Source organism: Symsagittifera roscoffensis, chromosome 6 (genome assembly GCF_963678635.1).
Source record: "Symsagittifera roscoffensis chromosome 6, txSymRosc1.1, whole genome shotgun sequence".
Taxonomy (NCBI): Eukaryota; Metazoa; Xenacoelomorpha; order Acoela; family Convolutidae; genus Symsagittifera; species Symsagittifera roscoffensis.
Window position 1 is genome coordinate 12,684,025 of NC_087067.1, and position 25,714 is coordinate 12,709,738.

The 25,714-nt window shown below is 35.2% G+C and overlaps 1 protein-coding gene across 1 annotated transcript in view; it reads left to right on the top strand.

Annotated features, from left to right (window-relative positions):
• LOC134847527 (echinoderm microtubule-associated protein-like 6) overlaps positions 1-25,714 on the top strand; it is a 64,156-nt gene that overhangs the window by 8,870 nt on the left and 29,572 nt on the right. The window contains exons 7-19 of the mRNA XM_063864581.1: positions 115-367; positions 1,821-1,945; positions 2,451-2,821; positions 4,360-4,634; positions 4,912-5,098; positions 12,181-12,386; positions 14,190-14,314; positions 18,798-18,985; positions 20,287-20,830; positions 21,200-21,331; positions 22,285-22,544; positions 23,414-23,999; positions 24,268-24,427. Of these exons, the coding sequence (XP_063720651.1) occupies positions 115-367; positions 1,821-1,945; positions 2,451-2,821; positions 4,360-4,634; positions 4,912-5,098; positions 12,181-12,386; positions 14,190-14,314; positions 18,798-18,985; positions 20,287-20,830; positions 21,200-21,331; positions 22,285-22,544; positions 23,414-23,999; positions 24,268-24,427 (3,412 nt within the window). The remainder of the gene's footprint in view (positions 1-114; positions 368-1,820; positions 1,946-2,450; positions 2,822-4,359; positions 4,635-4,911; positions 5,099-12,180; positions 12,387-14,189; positions 14,315-18,797; positions 18,986-20,286; positions 20,831-21,199; positions 21,332-22,284; positions 22,545-23,413; positions 24,000-24,267; positions 24,428-25,714) is intronic.

The window sequence follows — 25,714 nt, forward strand, 5'->3', positions numbered from 1 at the left end:
CAAAAAATGTGTATTAGTTGTCTGCTAATATGAAGAAGATCAATTTAATCAGAGAGAAAAGAATTTAATCTGGCTTTGGCCCTTTAATTTCTGGCAATGTGGTTGCTTTTTTAGAAAGAGGTGTGTTTTCGAAGAAAATCCTTGAACACAAAGCGCGTTCAATTGCCTACTCAGCCGATGCCGCCTTTCTCGCAGTGGGTTTCATAAACGGATCTTTCTCTGTGCTCAAAACGAAAGACTTATCCGAGATCCATAATGATCAGATTAGAAGCGAAGTGATCCATGAATTGAAGTTCTCGCCTGATGGGTCGCATTTGGCAGTTGGAAGTAATGACAACTACGTGGATATTTTTGACTGTCTGCACAAGTAAGACGACCTCTTGAATTCTTTTCTTTCCATTTTTTCCAAGCTACCCTCTTAACCTAATTTATATTGTGACATAACAAAAATGGGATCTACTTAACAATCTCCCCCTTTTAAGAAAAATTCGAATTCTCAATACAAAGCTCTAGTGGTAATTTACTGTACTTTTTTTATAAGGATAGAGATTCTTTTGTAAATACTATCGGGGGGGGGGGGAGATTGTTAAGTAGACTCCAAAAACGTTGATTGTATATGTCTGCATTTGATTTTGATTTTTAAAAAATTATTGAAGGTTTTAATAGATTAATTTTAATAATTTATCAAATAAAATAAATGTTGTAGTTAGCTAAGTTTTGAGTGAGAAAAACTAGATTTTTTGCTAAGTAAGTAATCCACAATGTTGAATTATACATTTGAGTCTAAAAAAAGTATACTCTCCGATGTATATAGTCTTTTTATCCATGCCTACGAGGGGTTGAATTTTCTTTGAATCCAAAGGGGTTGAATTTTATTTGAATCCAAAAAAGAATAATTAATTTTAAAAAGCTGGTTTGAGGGAGTGTCGAGTTGGCCCAGTAGTAATCACACCAAGGCTCGGCCAATTGTTGGAGTCGAACTCTGGTTTGTGTTGTGAAAGTGAGAAATGCTTCAGGCTCATGTCAGAAACCACTGCGCCACGGCTCCCTCGATTTACTAATACTTGCAGTCTTATTTGTAGTCAAATTACACTGAAGGTAATGCACAGTAGAGATGCACATATTTCTCATTGGAGCTCTTGTTTTACCATTGAAGCGATTGAATTCAATGACGTAATAGTATAAATAGTTCAAAGCAATCAAAACAGCAATAGTAACATTGTCTCCACAGACTCCAAATAAAACAAACTGCAATTATTAGTAAATCGAGGGAGCCGTGGCGCAGTGGTTTCTGACATGAGCCTGAAGCATTTCTCACTTTCACTAAACAACCTGGGTTCGACTCACAGTCGATCCTGGATGTGACTACTGCTGGGCCAACTCGACACTCCCTCAAACCTACTTTTTATGAAAACTCAAACACTGAAGTAGAGGCACGTGAAAAAAAGCTTGTATTTCAGTTTCTGATTGTCTTCATGTGTTGACTGTCTCTTTTTTGTGTGTATTTTGTTTCTCTTTGTATCGAATGGCAACAATTTGCGTGTTTTTAATTTAAAGCCATATATGGCTAATTAAAGCTGAGGATTCCTTCGATCTTTACATACCTGTTTGAAAGTCAGGTTGAAGTCTCTCTTTTGGTTCCGACGGCATTTGATTTGCTCCAAAATTATATTTATGAAAGCGACTTCAAAATTAGGTTTAAATTCTAAACTGCAGTAAAACATGCCTGCGTGTGAACAGGTTTTAACAATACTTTTTGCATGCAATTTGCCGTATGAACAAATGTGGATCATTTTGAATAACAGTTTTTTCTTTTTCAGCTGGAAGAAAGTTGGACAGTGCTCTGGTAACTCCAGTTTTATCACTCACATTGAATGGTCGCAAGATGGGAAACATTTGCAGACTAACAGTGGAGCTGCAGAGAGACTAGTCTACAAAATGCCCAGTTAGTTCTAGTCACCATCCTCTTTTTTAATATAACGGCGTTGTGGTGAAAATATTGGGTAATAAATGTCTTGGGCTCAAATGATCGGGAATCCCTTTCTTTTTGTTTCGCTACAGCATAAGAAAAGACTTCAAAGTTTTATTATTTTGTAGTCTTTAAACTTCCGGAAAATTTTGATTTGAAATTCCCCCAGAAATGGTTGTCATTTGTCAAATGGCGATCTCTCAAACTTGGTTATTTCATGACAAAAGATTGATTGGATGAATAAACATGACTGGTTAACTTTGGATTTATACTGCTAACAATTTATCATAAATCAATTATTTGTTTCCATAAACGGGTTCGCGTTTTTTACCGAAAAAAAATATTAAAGGAACTTGATAGGTCAGGAATCGTTTTTTTTTCTCCCAGAGCAGGAGATGATATGATAGTTAAAATCAGGAGGTTTTTGTATTTTAGTCATTTATCATAACGGACACTTCTGACTATAATTAATTGTTGTCAGGCGGAAAAAGATTAACAAGCAAGGACGAAATTGACAAAATAGTATGGCATACTTGGACTGGCGTGTTGGGTCAAGAAGTGGCTGGAATTTGGGCTAAATACACTGATACCAACGATGTCAACGCAATAGATGTCAACTTCGAACAAGGTGTTTGTGTAACTGGAGACGACTTCGGTTTAGTCAAGTTGTTCAAGTTTCCGACGTTCAAAAAAGGGGCCAAGTTTAAAAAGTACACGGGACATTCGGCGCATGTGACTAATGTTCGTTTCACGAGTGACAGGAAAAGAGTGATTACTGTGGGAGGTGCTGATCACGCGGTGTTCCAGTGGCGCTTTTTGATTGGAAATGAGGAGGAAAATGAAACTGAACAGGTGATATTGCAATGCTCACTTTAGTAATTTGAGTAATCGCTAAAAATATTTGTTGGATTAATAATTCAGCCTTGAGTTTTTTGTTCCGATTTTCGAAGAGCGGAATAATTATGCTTGAACTGGCTTTTCGTTAGTCAATTTGCGACTTTTTAATTAACAATTTCTGACAGAGTTTTTTATGCCATCTGGAAGATATTGGTGTCTGAAGCTCAAATTTCAAACGATATTTCACTTGTGATCGTTTTTCGTAACTTCGCGGGAGTTTGAATCAGCATTGCTAGTTTGACCCTTTTTGGATAATTAACGCGCGATATATTGCGTTTTTGAAACAAGCGTAAGCTATTAATACACTCAATGACCAGCAACTAAGTCTTATTTACACTTGCGATCAGCTTAGTCTGTTATTACGAACCTTCTTTTTTTTCTAACCTAACTGGTAAATAAAAGTGTTCACTTGTTTGGAGATTTTAATGTAGCATTGGAAATTGCAACGCATCTGTTCTCTGGTTAATTTGTGGCTAGTATTTGATCCCTTTTAAGCTTCCGTGGCTGAGTGGGTAGTGTGTGAGTTTATTAATCTCTAGGTCGCAAGTTCGTATCTCAGAGGTCGTCGAAATTTTTTCTAATTCGATGCTTATTTCTTATTTTTATTATTGCGCTTTATAGAGCTGCTTTTTGTCGTGTTTTTGCAAAGCAAAGCTTCGCCTTCGTTAAAAACAATATGAGAAGCTAATTACACCATTCTTAATTTAATACCGCGTGGGGAGATAAAAAGAAAAAAATGATGAAAAAACTCTTGTCTTTTTTCGATTTTTTTCCGTCACTTATTCATCATTGAACTTTTTAACTCCCAAACAGCAAAAGTGTAAAAATCACGACACACGTGATCGGCTTCTAGTTTCGAAAGTGCATTTTAATTTGCTGATTTCCCAGCGGAATAAAAAAATTATCTATTGATAGTTTTCTCAAATTGGTTGAAAATTTTCATAAAAGTCAAACATAAATTGCCTTATAAATTCAAAGAGCTTCAAGACCCTATATTTTTATTTGAATTTGAAAAGTGAAGTTTTTTTCAAAAAACAGATAAGTTTTCTTTTGTTTCCTTGCGTTCATTGAATCTTTTCCAACTATCTGTTGTCTATGCTCGAACGTTATGATTCTGCAAAAAATAGAATTGTAATAAATAATACGAGTTTTATTTGGAACCTGATTTTCTCTGAGTAAAACTAAGTCAATGAGTTTGAGTAATACTTTCATATGCGAATGACTTTTTATCGGGAACTAGACCTTGTGTTCCCCGTATACAACTTTTCTTGTAAATTTTTAAAATCCGCTCGGAGCACGTGTAGTTACCGGAGTTACTTTCACCTTCGCGTGCAGGCTGACATCCTCAATATCTTGAAAATTCAAATAAAACCTTAGTTCGTTTCAGGTAGTAATTAAAATGTTTATATTGTATCGCAAGTGCTGCGAAGCTCCGCTTTGCCCCTTTGTTGAACAATTGTCACTCTTTGATTTTCAATGCTTAATGATTACAGGTCCAAGAAAGCGAATCCTTAGTCAATGGTGGTGCAGGATGGTCAGACAGTGAGGGAAGCGACTCGGAGTTGTCGAATGTCGGCGAGTTGGACTCGGACATAGAGCGAGAAGCCGAACAAAATTATGATCGATTCGTGAATAAAGAATCAACTCAAGATACTTTTAAGAGTGCAAATTTGGTAACCCAGAAAGGCGGAGGATTGAGAAATGGAGAGAATGTAGCTAAGCTGAAGCAGGCTCCTTGCACTGGTCTGGTGCTGGATCATGTTTTTGGGTAAGATAATTAAATGATTTGACATGCTTAATAGCAGAAAATCAGATTTCATTATTGGAAATTAATGAAGCAGCATATACGTGTTGGATGTGCAAAAGCGGGATCTCTTTAACTATTTCCCCCTTATGATATCTAGTAAAGAATTGCCACCCCTACAAAGAACTAATACAACGGTTAATCCTATGCGGATTTTGTACCTAGTAACAAATCTCTCTCCCTCGCTGACGAAAGCGTGTTAGAGGAAATGTCTGCTCACTTTCTAAGACTATTTCTTCAGGTACCGTGGGTATGACTGTCGCAACAACGTGTTTCTAATGTCATCGGGCGAAGTGGTGTACCATGTAGCTGCATTAGGAATAGTGCTAGATAGAAAGACGAATGTGCAGAGGTTCTACAATGGCCACTCGGATGATATTCTGTGTCTGGCATTGCACCCTGCGAAGGATCTGGCTGCTACAGGCCAAGTGTGATGTTTTTTTTAAATCCTGAGTTACGCAAAGTTCAAACGTGCTTCCAAGTATTAACAAGAAAAATTAAACGTTTTCGAAGCAGAACTTTCCAATTTGTAGTTAAAAGAAACGAGAATTTGATTTGAATGTATTCCAAATGATTAGAAGTTCGCTAGTATTCGAAATGCTAATGTAGTGAGCAACAAAAAGTACTCGAAATGAAAAGTGATTAGGTTTTCATTTTGAGACGATTGCTGCCCATCAAAGCATGTAGCGTTGAATCAGCGGCACGATGATCTAGCTTGTTCTTGTAATATCAAATTAAAACAAGTGTAATCAGTTGCTGTGAATGAAAAACATATATCAATTTTAATTGTTTTTTTTTGGAATTTTTCATCTATTGTTTTCGTAGCAACTAAAAATGGAAATCAGCTTCAGCGTTCGCTAATTTTGACTAAAATCGAGAAATCAGATATGGAATGAATAAATATGAACTACGACTGAAAGAGCTTTAATATGATACATCATTCGATGACCTGTGAACATTTTTGAGGTGTGTACCCCAGCGGATTTAGACTGGGGAGAGGGATCACTTCTCAGGGATTCGACCCACTGCCGACCCATTGAACTATTTTGAGATATCCATTTTTGTCAAATTTTTCTAAAGGCGCCTTTGGGGCCAAAATATTCTAATTTTAAGGGGGGAGCGCGCGCCGAAAAAACGCGATTTTTTGTTTCAAGTTTTCCAAAAACCGCCTTTTTAGAGCTCAGAAAATCATTTTGGTCGACCTAAAAAAATTTTCGAAAATTCCTTGATCATGATTTCGAAAATTCCTCAAGAAATTCTTAGATCCGTCCCTGGGTGTATACTTTCGGGTGGAAAAAGCTCATCTTGCTCTATAGTGCATTTTCGAACTTTTGGGGCTGTTCAGAGCATTGATTTCGTTTTGTTTTCTAACTCGAGTTTATTTAGCAACGCTTCTGTCATGAGAACTATTCTTTTCTAACCCTGTTACAACCTCCTGTGATCAAGTTCAGTTTACGCGTCTACTCATAGTTTCTGTTTAGCAAAAAATTTAGCTATATATTCGCGTAATTAAAGGGCATTCACTGTTACATACTTTTTACTATCAAGGCATGCGTGAAAAGTAACTTAACATCAGCAGCTCAGCCTTAGTGGAAAAGTCCGACGACTTTTGACCGGGAGGTCCTTAATTCGAATCTTGTGATATCTATCCAGAAAATGTTCGAACTGTTTATTTCAGCTATTCATTGAGCTGTTTTCTTGAAAGTCAAGAGCTTCTTTCTGCTTTCATTTGTTGCTTGCTTTTGCGTAGTTCAATCTCGTCCCTGCTTTAATTTTTTTCGCACGTTTTTTGTTGGCTTCTTACACTTAGTGAAACCCTAAGTTGATCGCCACGCAGCTGATCACAAGTGCCTTGGTCAGTCAAATTAATTAAAAGTCCCCCTTCAAAACAACTATAGCATTAAAAGTCTGCTTATGATGTTTTTACACATGCGAGCTTCTGAACGCAGGCAGTGTACTACAAAGTAATTTTTTCCAACCTTGCTCGACTTTTGCTATAATCACGATCTGTAGTATTATAAATTTCATAGGATCTGTTCTCTGCTTTATTTCTGGCTACTTTGTGTCGTTAGTCAAATGTCTGTGGCTCAATGGGAAGGAGTTTAGACACCAAATCCTTCAGCAAGCAAGATTTTTACGAATTCCAGGCTTATTTCTCCCTTTTTATTTCACTTTTTAGAGCTGGTTACTGGCGTTTGCATAGAATCGCAACGGTGTAGAAAATTGTACGTATTTCACTTTGAGCTAAGGTTGATTAATTGCAATATATAAGTGCATCAAGAGAATCTTGAGCTAAATGTTGCCTACTCATTGAAGACCATCTGCAAACTTGTGATTTCTAAAACTAAACTTAGTTCCAAGATATAGAAAATCATAATAATTGGCTAACTTCATGCACCAACTGTTCATACGGCGAAGTAAGCAGTTTTGATAACCCGGCTTAAGTGCAACATGTCAAAAAAATGCGGATCATAGGCCTGATATTTGCACTTACTTAAAACTACACTAATTATTGGTATCTCTCATACTTGAGTGTTAGTGAGCGAAGTGAGTTTTCTGTAATTCATGTCGTTTTTTTCCACTTTGCCGCTTTTTTCCAGTTTAAGGAACTTGCCGCGAAATAAAAGATTTAACTTTTCATCCAGTTTTGATCAAATTTTGGTTAAAATTTTATCGAAAAATGTCAAGCATAAATTTTCTTGAAATTCAAAAAGCGTTAAGACTATATACTGTTTTCTTTGAATTGTCAGTTTTACAAGTTTTTCAAAAAAAATTAGTTTTGTATGCTTCCTTGAGAACGGTCAACAAATCGGATAGCAGACATTTCCGAGAATCATAGCTTTTTGTTTCAAAAAATTTGGATGAAGTTTTTTGTATGCAAATTTGAAAATTGAGAACTGTTTAGAAGTGAAATTTTGATGGTTTAAAAGTTGTTTTCAAACTTATGTCACGGACTATAGTTTCGAACATAGAATTTAGTTTTCAGATTTCCCAGTGATATAAAAAACTTACCTTTGATAGAGTATCTCAAATTTGATTAGTTTCAAAAAATGTCAATCGTAAATTGTTCTAGAAATTCAAAGAGCTCTAAGATCGTCTATTTTTTTCTTGAAATTCGAAAGGTTGTTTTTTTTCCTGTTTACTTGCGTTGATTGACTCTTCCAATTTTGTCTTGGCCACTTTCCAATTGCCTCTTGCCGATATTCATTTATTCAATTAATATATTGACTAAATAGAAAAGTTATTATCTTTGTTTTCTTCTGATAATTACTTCTGTTTCAACGGTTTGGCTGCTATGTTTTTTCTCTTTTTTGTTTCATGGGAGACATCTCCGTGCTGCCGATGTTTGCTTTTGTCGGGCCAGTCATGTGTACTAAATACCAGCATGATAAACCTAAAACAATCCAGAAAATGTTCGAATTGTTTATTTCAGCTTTTCATTGAGCTGTTTTCTTGAAAGTCAAGAGCTTCTTTCTGCTTTCATTTGTTGCTTGCTTTTGCGTAGTTCAATCTCGTCCCTGCTTTAATTTTTTCGCACGTTTTTTGTTGGCTTGTTACACTTAGTGAAACCCTAAGTTGATCGCCACGCAGCTGATCACAAGTGCCTTAGTCAGTCAAATTAATTAAAAGTTCCCCTTCAAAACAACTATAGCATTAAAAGTCTGCTTATGATGTTTTTACACATGCGAGTTTCTGAACGCAGGCAGTGTACTACAAAGTAATTTTTTCCAACCTTGCTCGACTTTTGCTATAATCACGATCTGTAATATTATAAATTTCATAGGATCTGTTCTCTGCTTCATTTCTGGCTACTTTGTGTCGTTAGTCAAATGTCTGTGGCTCAATGGGAAGGAGTTTAGACACCAAATCCTTCAGTAAGCAAGGTTTTTACGAATTCCAGGCTTATTTCTCCCTTTTTATTTCACTTTTTAGAGCTGGTTACTGGCGTTTGCATAGAATCGCAACGGTGTAGAAAATTGTACGTATTTCACTTTGAGCTAAGATTGATTAATTGCAATATATTAGTGCATCAAGAGAATCTTGAGCTAAATGTTGCCTACTCATTGAAGACCATCTGCACACTTGTGATTTCTAAAACTAAACTTAGTTCCAAGATATAGAAAATCATAATAATTGGCTAACTTCATGCACCAACTGTTCATACGGCGAAGTAAGCAGTTTTGATAACCCGGCTTAAGTGCAACATGTCAAAAAAATGCGGATCAGAGGCCTGATATTTGCACTTACTTAAAACTACACTAATTATTGGTATCTCTCATACTTGAGTGTTAGTGAGCGAAGTGAGTTTTCTGTAATTCATGTCGTTTTTTTCCTTTTTTCCGTTTTTTTCCAGTTTAAGGAACTTGCCGCGAAATAAAAGATTTTACTTTTGATCCAGTTTTGATCAAATTTTGGTTAAAATTTTATCGAAAAATGTCAACCATAAATTTTCTTGAAATTCAAAAAGCGTTAAGACTATATACTGTTTTATTTAAATTGTCAGTCTTAGAAGTTTTTCAAAAAAAATTAGTTTTGTATGCTTCCTTGAGTTCATGAATCTTGTGAACGAAGTTCAGACTCTTTAATATGTAAGATGGTTTTTTCCGTTTTCTATCAGGAAAAGTCATCAAATTTGTTCAGGCTTAAATTTACTTTTTCGGGAGTTGACTTCTGATTTTGTTTTCGAGTTCAGTCCATTCACTGTGTTTAAAGGAAGGCAAACTCGGCAGCAAAAAGGTAATGGTCACAAAAACCGTGATCGAATTCATACCCCGCGACTTATGTTTTGAGACAAAACAGAGTTTTTAAAACCTTAAATTTCTCGGCAAATAATAACTCTAAAACACGAATTTTGGTTCGGAGATAGACAAAAATGATATCAAAGCAACGAATTGTTTTAATAGTCAATTGTGTCACCTCCTGAGGCTACACAGAGATCGAAACTTTTGTGCACAGATTTCATCAAATTGTCTCGTATTTCTCGTTTTATCCGACCAGCAGCTGCCTGGATTTCCGTTTTGATTTGTTGTTTCGTTGCTGGAGCCTCCTTCTCTACTAGATCTTTCATTTACTTCCAAATATTTTAATATGGCAAAAGATAGTGGGAGTTTTCAGGCCATTGCATTATGACTACATTTTGGTCCCGACACCATTCTTTTGTGAAATTTGATGTATGCGCTGTAGCACCATCTTGTTTGAGAACCCAAACCGTTGGAAAAGAGCATTGGCATATGGCAAGAAGTCTTGGAGGACCAAGCAGTACTTTCGGCTGTCGATATTGCCCTCAACAATTGTCAATTACTGTCTTTTTCCGAAAGGGAACACCAGACCATAACAGACATGGAAAAATTCGGGACTGGTACTGTGATCCGCATTTTTTGTCCAGTATTTTTGAGTGTTACGGTGCGGGTAGAAGAGACACTCATCGGCAATAAAGACGTTATCAAACAAAAAATTGTGTTTTTCTCAGCAAAATTCAACTCGTTTTTTCATGTGTTCTTCTGTCAAAGTAGGCTTATTTTGTCGCTTGATTTTGTGTGACTCTGAACTGTACCGGAAGAAACTTTGATTTTTTCTTTCTAAAATATTGACTGCATCTTTAGCTGCAAGGGTTGGGTAGTGATTGCTTAATTGCGCGAGGCACCGTCGATCATCACTTGTCAATTATGCTGGGCGCCCTTATCGTTTCTTATCTTGCACCGATTCCCTTTCTTAATTGCCAAAACTATTCGGTATATAGTTGCTCGAGACAAAGCTGAGGCTTGTCTAAATCCAGGTTCTTTAGGCCAGGAATCGTAAAGTTGTTTGACGTTTAGTTTCACATCTTCAAACAACATTTTCGAAAGATAAAATTCAAACAATTGATTTTTCACGCGCGACGTGTGATCACAACACTTTTTCACCGAGAAATTGACACACGATAGACAACTGAATGAAGTTTTTTGTATGCAAATTTGAAAATTGAGAACTGTTTAGAAGTGAAATTTTGATGGTTTAAAAGTTGTTTTCAAACTTATGTCACGGACTATAGTTTCGAACATGGAATTTAGTTTTCAGATTTCTCAGTGATATAAAAAACTTACCTTTTGATAGAGTTTCTCAAATTTGATTAATTTCAAAAAAATGTCAATCGTAAATTGTTCTAGAAGTTCAAAGAGCTCTAAGATCGTCTATTTTTTTCTTGAAATTCGAAGGTTGATTTTTTTCCTGTTTACTTGCGTTGATTGACTCTCTTCCAATTTTGTGTTGGCCGTTTTCCAACTGCCTCTTGCCGTTGTTCATTTATTCAATTAATATATTGACTAAATAGAAAAGTTATTATCTTTGTTTACTTGTGATAATTACTTATGTTTCAACGGTTTGGCTGCTGTTTTTTCTCTTTTTTTGTTTTATGGGAGACATCTCCTTGCTGCCGATGTTTGCTTTTGTACCACGCGGGCCAGTCATGTGTACTAAATATCAGCATGATAAACCTAAAACAAGAAATGACCTAAAACTTTTTGAAGTTTTGAGCGTTTGAGGGTTGTGAGAAGCTCTTGAGCATACGCGACATGGCCAAAAAAATGTTGACACAAAAATTATGGCCCTCGGAAAAGTTTCGTTTTTCTTTTTACCTTTTTTTCAAAAACACTTTTCGACTTATCTCGAGAACTACTCTGCCAAACCTGGGTTTTTGAGTTCAATCGAAATAACAGGTTGGGCGAATCTCTTCGGCATTAGCGGCCACGTTCGAATTTTTTGAAACAAAAAACCCTGATTGTCGGAAATTTCTACTATCCGATTTGTTGACCGATTAATGGACGTTACTCGATAACTATTCTGCCAAATTTTATATCATAGGTTTAATCGACACAAAAGATTGTTGAAAGCTTAGCTTTGTAATTTGCTACGCCCAGTTTCGGACCTTTTTTTCGAAAGTTTTGAAAGTTATCGTGACAATCTCAGGCTGTGTTCACTCGAAAAACCTGATTTTGGGAATCTTCTCTAATTTACTGACCACTACCTGCTTTTAGCAGAAAAAATTCAAGAATTTCGGAAAGTCAATTTTTTAACTTTGACTGTTTCCTTGAAAGTTTTTGATTTTTTTCTAAAAAACTACCCTATCAAATCTGAGATGAAAAATTCAGTCGAAAAAAAATGGGTTGCGCGAATTTTTCCTGCAGAAGCGGCCTCTGCTTAATTTTTGTAAAAGAAATGTTCTGTCTTTGGGAAAACTCCAAATGTCAAATTTTCACTTTTTTCATTTAATTTCGTAGAGAAACAACTAAGGTTTTGGGCCAAGTCCAGTTTTTGAAATTGCGCATCTCGTACCGCATTAAAACAAATTAAGAAAATATTAAATACGTACATCCAGCTTTAGCTGGACCCTGGGCGTGTTTCAGCAAGTTATTCGAAATGTTTCGCTCACCTAGTTTTTTTCAACGTTTTTCATTCCTTATGATTGTGTTGTATGAAGTGTTGAGAAGCCTCTGTGTTTAATTGAAGTACATTCTCTGTTTTTTTTGTCTAGGTTGGCAAGTCGGCCTCTGTGCACGTATGGGATTGTGTAACCATGAAATGTGTCTCCATTCTGAGGGGGGACATGTCTAGGGGAGTGTGTTGTGTGGACTTCTCCAGTCTGGACGGGGGCAAGAGACTGGTGGCTGTCTCTCTAGATGAGCACCACACTGTCCATGTGTGGGAATGGAGAAAAGGAGAAAAACTAGCCTCTGTTCGGTAGGAGAAATTTGACAGCTGGTGTTACTTCTGTTGTATGTGTTATGATAAGAAGGGAAATATATCGTATGTTATGTGGTATAGATTTGAACAGAAATAGAAAAAAAATTTCTTCATCTGGGACCTTAAAAACTTGGTACCAGCATTTTAAAGGGAAATTAAATTTGAACTGTTTTAAGCTCTGATTTAAGTGACAGTAAATTAAAATGCGCGAAAGGCGTGAATGACTTTCAATTCGAAAAAAAACTGGTTTTTAAGAGTCGATGAACGCAGGAAGACTTTTATATTGAATTCGTTTTTTTTTTGTTTTTATTTTTTCAGAAAAAGTCTAATAACTACAGATGAACTTAAGTTGAAAATTTTTTCAGAAAAAAACTCAATTTAGTGCTTGAACCGTTTTGCAATTTCCTGTTGGCTATGCTCGTGTGAATTTTTGGTTGTTTTCTCGGTCGTGGGAGACAATTGACATAAGGTAATAGTAGCATAAATAAGATCGATAATACCAAAAGTCAAATGGAATATTTTGCTCAACTCTGAGATAACTTAGTTCTATAAATAGAGTAAATTTGTTTAATTGGCTTTCGTTTTGTTTTCAGAAAAAGGTTGTTTTCAATCATTTTTTAAGAGTTTGTTTTCAAAATTTTTTAAAATTTTACCCATTGATCCAGTTTTCTCAAATTGGGTTAATTTTATGAGAAAAGTGACTATCATGTATTGTACAAGAAATTGTAAGAGCTTTAGGTCATATAATTTTTTGTTGGAAATTCGAAAGCTGAGATTTTTTCAAAAAAAACGAGTCAGTAGTTTGTATAGTTTGTTTTTTTTTTGAATGAGAATTACGTTTTATACTTACAAAGTTTCAAAGGATTAGAAACTATTTTCTAGATTTTGAATCCAAATAAACCAAAATGCTGTGTTTTGTATTTTTGAAGGCAATGTAGGAACTGAATTCTTTTATATTTAGGAAAAAGAAAAGAAACATGACCCAAATAAAAATATTCTCTTTTCTTTTTTAAACGAAAAAGTCTTCAAGATTTTTTTGCTCAAATCTGATCAGTTCAGTTTAATTTCACCCATTTTTTAAATTTTTACCCATTGATCCAGTTTTCTCAAATTGGGTTAATTTTATGAGAAAAGTGACTATCCTGTATTGTACAAGAAATTGTAAGAGCTTTAGGTCATATAATTTTTTGTTGGAAATTCGAAAGCTGAGATTTTTTCAAAAAAAAAACGAGTCAGTAGTTTGTGTAGTTTTTTTTTGAACGAGAATTACGTTTTATACTTACAAAGTTTCAAAGGATTAGAAACTATTTTCTAGATTTTGAATCCAAATAAACCAAAATACTGTGTTTTGTATTTTTGAAGACAATGTAGGAACTGAATTCTTTTATATTTAGGAAAAAGAAAAGAAACATGACCCAAATAAAAATATTCTCTTTTCTTTTTTAAACGAAAAAGTCTTCAAGATTTTTTTGCTCAAATCTGATCAGTTCAGTTTAATTTCATTTGCTTACAGGAAAAGTAAATTACAATCTACATTGACGAAAGTGCCAAAGGAGCGATAAAACATGATTAAATTTGTTTCAAAACTAGATTTTCAGATTTCCCAATGGAGTATAAAACTATTGAGCTAGATTTGTTGTCCCAATAGTGTTAGTTTAATAAGTTTAATAAAAAAAATTGACAGTTAAAAAAACAATTTGATATTAAAAAGCTTTAGGGTGATATGTTTTTCTTCTGAAATTCGAAACTTGTCGCTGGTTTTAATGTTTTAATGGTTTCTCAAAGAAAAAACTTTTTTAGAGGCCACAAAGACAAAATTCTGGCAGTGAAATTCAACCCCTTCAATACCGACAAGCTGGTCATTTGTGGCGTGAAGCATATCAAGTTTCTAACACAGACAGGTGGCGGACTCACCACAAAACGAGGTATGTTCAACCCGGATTGTTTTAAAACATAGATATTTCAAGTGTAGTTGAAAAAATGTTGAGTATTTTTGGTGGCGCCCTCAGATTGTAGAATTGCCGCCGGTCGAAAGTTTTTTTATTTCAAAAATCGATCAGATATTGAACCAAAATTTAAGTTGGCATACAGGGATGGTCAGAAATCATCTTAAACATCATCTTAATTTACCTCCCAAGACTTTGGTGTCTTTGGTGCTTTTTTACCATATAATGTTTGAGAAATATAGGGTCTAACCTTTGGCCGAGTTTTTTGTTTTTAGTTTTATTGGTCTGGACTCAAAGTTTGAAGCTATTCAATTCAAATTGTGATTACACTTGCGAGCGTAGTGTAAGTAGTACGGCTATTCTTTTTTTCCAACCTAAGTCGCAAATATTGATGGCACCTTTACGGTTTTTGATAGTATAAGCTTTGACTAACGATTATTAATAAATTAACATAATTGATGGATTCTTAATTCAGCAAATGAACCAACTCGCAGTTTTTTGAAATTTATAATTGTTACATTAATTGATTGATACATCTGGCTCTAAGCGGTGAAAGAAGGTGGAACTTAACGCATTGATGAGACGGAACGTTCCGTAGGAAAGAGAAATAATAGTGTGATAAGAGAAGTTAGGTCGATCCCTTTTTTGTTTGTAACCCCATCATGTTCGGATTTGGAAAGAGGATAGTCGATTGCCAGTTTTGTAACAAAAAATACTAGATCCGTCGTTTGCTTTTACAGTTGAATTGGGAGTTATTTTTTTTTCAAAATGTTCCAGAGTCGATGAACTTGAAAGTTTTGAAATGTTTTATAGAAGTGCTTTCATTCTTAATAGGTATACAGTGCTGATTTAAATTAGCCGGACAAAACGAACAAAATTTGAAACTTGACACGTGTTTTTCTAAAATTTGGTGAAGGTTAGACAAAAGTGAGGACAAAAGTTGCTTTGAATGGGCCATTTTAGATCTTTTGGTTAATCAAAAGGAATGCTAAAAACTACCAAGTGAATTGATGATCAAAAGATATCAAACCAAGTCCTACACATTTCAACAGAGTTCTAGAAAGGAAAAATCTCCAAATTTTTGCGGAAAACTTTTCAAATTTGTTTTTAGCAAAGATTTTTTCGTTTAATTTTGTAAAAATAGCACTTTTTCGGCTATTACGCTGAAATGTGTTCGATTTTACAAATTTTTGGAGATTTTACTTTTTTAGAACTTCGTTGGGCTGTGTAAGTGACTTGGTTTGATATAACGTGCTCATCAATTCACCCTGTAGTTGCACCATATTAATTCTGCTAAAATTTTCCGAAAAATTTCAGCAACTTTTGTCTACTTCACTTTGTGTTTAATCTTAACCCAAAAACGCATTTGAAGTTTTGTTCGTTTTGTTTCCGGATAATTTCAATCAATACTGCAGATGCACTATTTGAGTTTAATTCATATTCATCTGCTTAAATTTAGGCAAGTTACGCTGACCAATTTTTGGTAAATGTTTAAGTCGCGAAAAACGTGATCAACTTTCAATTTCGGAAGTGGATTTTTATTTCCAGATTTTCCAGCGTTTTAAAAACTTTACCTATTGATCCATTTTTCGCAATTTTTTCAAAAAAGTATCACGCACCAAGTGTTCGGTAAATTCATTTACAGAAATGTGAAGCCATATATTTTTGTAGCTTATCGAATGCATGCAGATGTTTGATCTGTTCATTGAACGCAATCAATTTACCGACTGAGACTTATTTTCTTGTGGCGATTTTTTTTGGGTAACCATTGCATCGAGGAAATAAGTAGTTACCTGTGTTGGTGCTCTAATTTTGAACCTGATGACCAAAAATGTTCTCTGCATCACCAAAATAATGTACGGAATATAATTTTTCCTTTAATTGCATCTGTTAAATTTATTTTTTTTAAAACTCTGAAAGTATATTTAGAATTTTGATGTACTGAAATTTGGCGTTCCATATTCGTTGAAGAATCTGGCTCATGGTTTCATATTTTTCAAATTATTTTCAAGTGGCTAAAAACATGCATCAAGTAACTATTGAATTATAATTATCTCCCCCACCGGGGAAAAGGGGGATTGCTCAATTGATCCCTTTTCTGTTTCCTTACCTTCGTTGACTCTTTTTAACTGTCTGTTGTTTTTTTTAAAACTGCCGGCCTGTCGTTTGTTCGATTATGTTTTATCGGTTTAGCTGCCACTTGACTGATTTTTTTTCACGCTGTGAGCAATATTTTTTGATTTATTAGTCTACTTTGTTCGTTTACTAAACCTGATTTTGTAAAAATATATTTTTTGCTTAAAAGCTTGATTCAGCTTTAAATGGTTTCGGCTTAGTTACTTAATTTTTGCGTTTGGGCGATTGTATTGCTGGATGTGTGTTCCCAGAATTGAACAGCATTAGTGACAAAATAAAGTCATTTTTGTAATTGAGTTTTTCAAGATTATTTATGTGTCAATGAACGTAGTGAAGACATTTATAAAGGCCGTGATATTTTTTTTTGTTTTTTTTCTGCTAGGAATTGTTCGTAAAATTAGTTGAATCAAATTTGATTTTTATCGGTTTGTCTTTTGCTTTTTTTTCAAGTTCGGTTCATTTTTGTTTAAAGGAAGGAAAACTCCACAATCTAACATTTTCAAAAGTGTAAGCGTCATGAAAAGTGTAAACTATTTCTAAATTTGAAAGCGGATTTTTACTGTTCGAGCGGAATAGAAAATTTGTCTATCAATCCAGTTTTCTCATTGAGTTTGTTTCGTCAGAAATTGTTCTTCCATTTCGTAGAGCTTTAAGGGCATATATTTTTTCTTTTAAATTTGAAGGCAAGTAGTGTAAAGATTTGCTGCGCCCCTGTGTTAATTGTTTTTAAGAGCCGCTGAACGTAGTTCACATTTATATAGGTCGTGGTGATTTTTGTACGTTTTTTTTAGGAAAAGTATTAAAACGCTCTAATAACTACAGAAAGTCCTCTCGTATATATTAATGCTCCTATTAGTGCTCTTAAGTATATGTGCACTTTTTGAGTGCAATTCAACTTCATTTGCTAAAAGAAAGGCAAATTTTGCTCTCCAATTACGAAAGAGGAAATGGCATAGAAAATGTGATCGATTTCTGTTTCAAAAGTGGAATTTGATTCATTTTTACTTTCCTGCGGATTAGAAACTCAACCTGTTGATCCAGTCTTCCCAATTTGAGTTAATTTTGTCAACCATAAATTGTTCATGAAATTCAAAGAGCTGTAAAGCTATATATTTTTTACTTAAGTTGAAGTATTTACAAAAATAGGTTAGTTTTTTCTGTTTCTTTGCGTTCATTGACTCTTTGCCAACCTGAACATATTTTTCCTGCATAAGCAAAAGGATATTTTTCAGTATATTTCAGCTTCTTTTCGCTTCGCTAAAACTTTATTGGTTAATCAGTCGTTTTTAAGAGTAATGAACGTAATGAGTACTCTTATATAGGTCTTGATGATTTTTTGTTGTTTTTTTTCCGGAAAAGTCTTAAAGGTCTCTAATAACTACATGTGCATTCATACATATTGTTGCAGTCATGAATGCACTTAAATATATATGCTTTTTTTGAGTTCAATTGAAATTCTTCTGCTGAAAGTGATGTAAAAATTCTTCTCCAAATACATACGTAGAAATGGCGTGCAAAAACGTGAACGATTTCCAATTTCGAAAGTAGAATTTATTTGTAAGATTTTTTTGAATGTAAGAAATTATTTGTTCACTCCCAATTTTAATTTTTTGCAGTTTGACTTTTCATTTATTTTTAAGTTCAGTGCCTTTCTATTGTTAAAAGGAAGGCAAACTCCACTGTCGAACAGCAAAATTGTATAGTTCACGAAAAACGTGATGAACTTCTAATTTCGAAATTGGAAATTAATTATCAGATTTCCCAGCGAAATAAAACTTATACCTATTGATCCAGTTTTCTCAAATTGGGTTAGTTTTAACAAAAAAGTGTCCATCATAAATTGTTCTACAAATTTAAGGAGCTTTAAGGCCATCTATTTTTTCATCGGAATTCAAAAGTTGAAGATTTTTGGAAAAAAAAAACAAGTCAGTTTTTTTTTAGTTTCCGGCCTTGCGTTCATTACTTTTTTCCAACTGTCAGTTGGCTATGTTTCATTTTTTGATCCATATATTCTCTAATTTTCCTTAACGTTGAAAAGGTTTTAGCTTAATCTGATAATTGACTGTTTTTATATCAGCCTTAAATTTTTCTTATGGTTGCCACGATGAAAATTGTGGAAGTGGCTAAAGCCCGCTGCATATCAGTTGCGAGGTCGTTGCTTCTAGGCCGACCAAAATCCAAGTGCTCGTTGCTGGATAGTCTGGCAACATTGATCAGTCGAAAAAAGAACCAAAAATGTGCCTGATTTTTGAAGCATTGGCACATCAGTGCTTCTCGCTAAAGAGCTGGTTCTTCTCATGAATAAATGGTCTTAATCTAATTACAGGTACATTTGGCACCGTCGCGAAGCTGGTCACAATGTGTTGTGTGACTTTTGGGAACTCGGAGCAGTTGTGTTTCACGGGTGCCGAGACTGGACATGTCTACGCATGGAAAGACAATGTACTACTGAGAGCCATTGAGGCGCACAGAAATGGACCCTGTGCATGTATCGCAGCAGTCAGCAATTATGAGGTTCGTTTTTAAAAGTATAATAGCATTTGTTTGTTATACTTAGTTGTATTCGTATATAAGTTAGTTTAATAGCATTTTAGTAGTAAGTCGTGTTTTTAGCGTTGGGAAAAGGTAATCAGATTTCCTAAATGCTCATATTAAAGCAAAAAAGAGGATTCCATTTCATTATATTGAGTTTAGTGCTCTTCGGATTTTAGGGCAGCCTTTTTTCACAAAAGTTTGTGGTAATTCAAAATAGTTGATTTGAGGGAGTGTCGAGTTGGCCCAGCAGTAGTCACATCCAGGATCGACTGTGAGTCGAACCCAGGTTGTTTAGTGAAAGTGAGAAATGCTTCAGGCTCATGTCAGAAACCACTGCGCCACGGCTCCCTCGATTTACTAGCATTTATAGTCATATTTCTAGTCAAATTACACTGAAGGTAATATACAAAAGAGATGAACATATTTACCATTGCAGCTCTTGCTTTACCATTGAAGCGATTGAATTCAATGACGTAATAGTATAAATAGTTCAAACCAATCATTTCAGCAATGGTAACATTCTCTTTACTGACTCCACGTAAAACAAACTGCAAGTATTAGTAAATCGAGGGAGCCGTGGCGCAGTGGTTTCTGACATGAGCCTGAAGCATTTCTCACTTTCACTAAACAACCTGGGTTCGACTCACAGTCGATCCTGGATGTGACTACTGCTGGGCCAACTCGATACTCTCTCAAACCAACTTTTTAAATGTTTCAGAAAGTTTGAAACATTTTTGGATTTAAAATGAATCCCATCCCTCGACTGGGAATGGAACAAAAGAAAGAGTAAAAATCATCCGAGAACATACTTTTATGAATTTTGTAATTATATCGATGATAAATTAACCAAATTTGTCCAGTTTTTCTTTTGTTTGACGAATTCAACACTGAACGAGCTTTTCTTTGATTACCACTGGGCTAACTCGACTCTTCTTCCAAATCATATGTTATAAAAATTAAATATTATGACGATTTTTGTAGACTTTAAGTAATTTATTACCCATTTCTGCAGCATCGTTTCAGCATATTATTGCGTTTCTTTTAAACAAGACATTATCGTGCGATTGGAGGCACAGCTTTCAGAAGTTCTCATTGTAACCGTACAGTAACCCTGATGCGGTTTATTAGTTCATTAATGTTCTCTAAACTGTATCTAAATTCAAATTGTAAATTTTTTTGTGATTATGACGAAAAATTTACGTGTTCAAAGCCTGAGATGGTTGCTGTGAAATGTTAAATTTCAAATGTTTTTTGATTTTGTTTTTGATTTATTTTTTCAGGGATTTGTCACCGGCGGAAAAGATGGTCGCGTGTGTCTTTGGAACGAAAATTTTGATAAAAGTCTTCGCAGCTACAGCATCGAGAAATCAGATTCTCTGAACATAACAGGAAAAGTAGCTTCGATCAGAGCTGTCAAAATAGGACACGGCGTGATTATAGCAGCGACTAAAAATAGCGAAGTTTTGGAAATTGACAAATCAGGCGCTGTTGCAATATTGGTTCAAGGTCATCACGAAGGCGAGTTATGGGGTCTGGCTATGAACAGAAATTGTGATCACATCGCAACAGTCAGTGATGATAAGTCACTCAAAATATGGAGTGTAAAACTCAAGAAAATGATATCGAGTTTTCAACTGCAGAAAGGCGCGAGATGCTTGGATTTTTCGCCCAATGGGGAATTTATAGCTGTGGGTTATATTGATGGTAGTTTTGGTGTATATAAGTGTCCGCCATCTGAAGGAAATGATCAGGGTGAGAAATTGGAGGCGCTCGTTGAAGTTCATCATCGGAAAGAGGAGATTTCAGATATCAAGTTTTCTCCCGGTAAGATTGGCATGACTTTTCAATCAGATATAATCCTCATTAAGCAAACAAAATCAGGAAAAGATTTATTGTTTGTGGATGTTTGAACATCATGGTATCATAATTTTATTAAATGCAAACATTTTTACCTGGTATTATGGAGTGTCGAAGGCCTCAGAAAAGATATGGCAGGAAAAAAAAGTAATTTTCATAGCGAGTAATCACAGTGAAGATATTAATTAAGCATGAAAAATAGTTCTTCGGAACTGAGACCAAATGCTACAACTAAAAATTGAATCAAAATTAGATGCATTTTGAGGTATTTGCTGTAAATACATAAAAAATTGAATCCGTCCCAAATGAAGACTTGAATGTAGTAGTTTTTTTCAGATAGCGCCAAGTATTTAGCAGTGGCCTCACATGACAACTTCGTGGACGTGTATAACGTCAACAGTGAGAAGAGAGTGGGTGTGTGTAAAGGAGCCTCCAGCTACATAACACACGTAGACTGGGATAGTAGCGGTCAGTAATATAATTTTTGTGAAAGCCCACGGTAAATTTTATCAAATTTTTTCTTAGCATGTTGAAAATTTCACAAAAAAAATCAGCCAAAAAGAACGTAAAGAACTTTTTCCGTAAAGAACTTCGTTCACAGAATATCACACGTTTTTCCATTTTGCTTCATGAGAAATTCAAATTAAGCGGGTCATGTTGCGGATTTGGCGTAGTGGTAACGTAACACTCACCATTCTTGAGATGACAATGGCCAGAGTCCGGCTGGGATCAGTTTTTGGTTTCTAACTGTAAAGATTCGGCTATGCTATACTATCGACTGTCTGCTTATTTTTGTCGATTTAAATTCCGCAAAGCAGACTTTTTGAAGGATCAGCTTTTTTCTTACATTCCGAAAGCCATTGCTAAATTTCTAATGGCGTTTATTTTGTTCCAAGATTTTTTTTGATTTGCATTTTTTGACAAAAACGATTCGTTGTTTGCTCAGGTTTTGATTAGTCGATTCATCGTTATTTTATCATCGTTACGTTATATACATTCATTTCTCTATCGTAAATGATGGAAAGCTATCGTAAATGGATTCATCGTTACTTTATATACATTCATTTTTCCATCGTAAATGATTGAAATCTCCGCTTCGCCTCTGTGAAAGTTTCCCACTAAATTGTAACATACTTTTAAGGATCATTGATTGTCTTCAGTAAATGGCTAATTAGACTAAATAATCAGTTTGTGGTTTAAATTACACTTTACCTGTTTCGATTTCTTATAACGTTTTGATTTGATTCACTGTACCTGCTGGTATTGAAATTCTAAAGAACGAGAAAAAAATATGGTAATAATCATGTTTTGTAAAAAAAAAGTACAAAACATGATTATTACCATATTGTTTACGATAGCAACCATGTTTTGTACAAAACAAGAGGGCAAAATTCTACATAAATTTCAACCTTTTGTCGTAGAAAAACTACTAATGGTCACATCGGGTGCCAAGGAACTTCTCTTCTTCGAAGCTCCAAGAGGAAAGAGAATCTCCCTCCGAAATGATGTGGTAGAGTCCATGCCATGGTCTTCGTGGACTTGCGTGTTGGGTCACTGTGTAGAGGGTATATGGCCACCAAGATGTGACGTCACTGATGTGAATGCGTGCAGTAGATTCGATAACTTAATAGCTACTGGTGACGACTTCGGATTTGTGAAATTGTTCAACTTCCCAGCTAAGGTAAGCTAAACGTTAGTCGTACGGCATTTTTGAAAAAAAAACATTGTGCAAAAGCGGCTTCAACTGCCTTGTATCTTATGGAAATTTTTATTATTATCACCACCAGCGGTTTTAGGATTCGAACCGCTGCCGAGCCAAAGGGTCCCCATTTGTACTATTTTGAGATATCCATTTATGGCTGGCTGACCCTAAAATGTTTCTAAAGACGCCTTTGGCGCTAAAATACACCAATTTTGAGGGGGAGCACGCGCCGAAAAAACGCAATTTTTTGGTCAACATTTACCAAAAAGTGCCTAAAAACGCGTTTTTTGGCCTGCCTGTTTAAAAGTATGCCTGGGGCGCCAAAAATTTGGTCAAAATGAGGTTTTTATAGTGATTTGGAAGAACTCACCTAAAAAAGGTCAAAATTTTTTGAAATCCGCCCACCTCCCCCGTCGAGAAAATCCTAGATCCGCCCCTGATTATGACGCAGTTATGACATAAAGATGATTATTATGTAGACACAATTAACTCTGAAGGAAGACCTAAGAATAAGTAAAGCCATCAAACGCAACCAAATTATATCAATTATTGCTTAGTTGTGCAAAATTGAGGGGGGGGCACGCCCTGTACCATAGTTTCGTACCTTTTTGTCAAGTGGTCGGAACAAGTAGGTGTATTGGTGCTGGAGCCCCAGTCTACCTTGCTGCTGTGCTCGAGTACTTGACTGGTGAGATCCTTGAGCTGTAGATTCTTGGTTGGAGATCCGTGCCAAATGATTTTAAAATTGACAAATGCTCTGAAGTGAGATTTAAAATCTACAGATCGTTTCTTAATTATCTTAACTTCAATCATTTTGGTCACAATACTTACTGTTTGAGTTGGTTTAGGGAAAGTTTGCCAAGTTCAAGCAATACGCTGGCCACTCCGCTCACGTGACCAACGTCCGCTGGATCCCAGATGGGTCTCATCTGGTGTCAGTAGGCGGAGCAGACACTTCTGTCATGATATGGCGCAATAAGAGTGCAATTACCTCGACTGACCAATCTGCCGACACACCTCGTGTCCAATCAGATTCGAGTAAATTCAGTATCGATTCGGGAGATAGTGACGTCTCTTTCGGCGATACGGACCTAGAAGGGTTTGATAGCGATGTTCAAAGGGAATGTGAAATTGATTTTGATGCTAAAATTTACCCCTCGTCACGCGAGGTGCTTAAAAGCAAAAAAGAAAAGCAACAAGACGATTCAAAAATATCAGAAAGGAGTGCAATTTCACGAGCAAAGCCGAGAGAACATCAGATAGTCTTATCTAATTCAAAGAAATCGTCTAAAGATGAGATCGTTGGATTGGATTTGGAGCATGTGATTGGCTATCGTGGTTGTGACACTCGAAATAATTTGCACTTAGTGAATGAGGGCAAGGATATTGTGTATCACGCAGCAGCTGTCTGTATTGTGCAGAACCTTGAATCTGGTTAGTTGTGAAGTATTTATTTATTTGTTCCAAGAGTTATATAAAACTATCTCCAATGTAAGAGATATAAGATATCTCCATGTACAGATATTGGAATAATTGTTTACTTGAGGGAAAATAGGCTCGCATCGTTTGGAAATTTTCGAAAAAAAATGAAAATTTTTGAGCGTGCTTTTATCAAATTCAGCAATAGCGCTGACTAAAAAATCCAATATTAATTAAATAAATAAAAATCTAGTTCAACATTAGTAATTTTGTATTGTTTCAGGTGCTCAACAGTTTTATATGGAACATACAGACGACGTTCTGTGTCTTGCAGTGTGTCAGTTTCCTAAACTCAAACATGTCTGTGCCTCGGGGCAAGTGGGACTCAAACCAGCTGTGCATGTATGGGACCACACGACTCTGGATACCATTGCTATTCTGAAGTAAGATAATCGGATGCTTCATTACACGAGCAGGCTAGCGAGCGTAGTGTAATGCTATAAAACTGTTTTTTTTTCCCGACCAAGTCAGTTAAAACTGTTTTTTTGTCGTTTTCTCGCTAGTTTTTAACAACTCAAATTTGTGTATACAATCGAAATAAGCAAGGGTAATGCAACCTTCTACTGGACGTTAACCCGTAAATGACTTTACTTTTTTCACAGGTAGACTTTCGTCGTATTGGTAGTCACTTCATTTTTGTAGTCATCTGGATTTTTGATTGCATCTGCTTTGACATTCTAATAGTAATAAGTTAACACAGTTGATGCGTTTTTAATTCATCGAATGAACCGAAAAAGTGATTTGTTTCAAACAACATACAATGATAAAAACTCGTTTTCAGAAATTTTCTTACTCAATATATCTCGCAATTTTTTAAAATGCATAATTTACACATAATGGGGCTATGCTCTCCGATTTGTTACATGCAAATTTAGCGAGGATGCCTTCAGTTTGTTATATTTCAAATTATTACTTGCAAAATTGTGTCTATTTGTATTTGGTGCCATTTTTGTTGCACCATTTTTGTTGCGCCATCGCTTTGGCATTTTTTTTTTTTCGTATGTATCTGCTCTATTTGTCACTAGTGTTTGACAATTGTTAAGCGGTCGTGGCCGAGAGGACAGAAAGTGAGACTCCAAATCTCGAGGTCGCAGGTTCGAAGCCACTAAGTAGCAAAGTTCTACTAACTCAAGACTTTTTTTTCTATTTCTTATTTCACTTTATAAAACTGGTTTTTTTCGTGTTTTCGCTCTAGTGTTAGCGAAGCGCAGCTTCTCTGTGTTTGATTTTATTTTCAATTTCAATTCGTTTTTTTTTGATGAAATTTGCTATTTCTAATTACCAAAAATGAAAGCTTGATTTTTTTAGTTTCGATATTGTATTTTGTTATTAAGATTTCACAGCAAAAACACAAAAACTAAAAAAACTACCTATTGATTCAGTTTTCTCTAATCGAATTCGTTTTAACAAAAAATGAGAGATCATAAAATAATTAATGATAATAATTATAATTGGTTTTAATAATGTCATTGTTAATCAACGATGTGAACTAGAACATGTATAAATCAAGTGTTTTTTGTTTCTTTTCCTTTTTTTCCTGATGTATTGACGTTTGATTAGGAGTAATTAAAGTAGTGAAGACTCTTATATAGGTCTTATAGATAGGTGATTTTTTTTAGGTTATATAGGTGATTTCATCTTTATATGGGTGATTTTTTTTTCACGAAAAA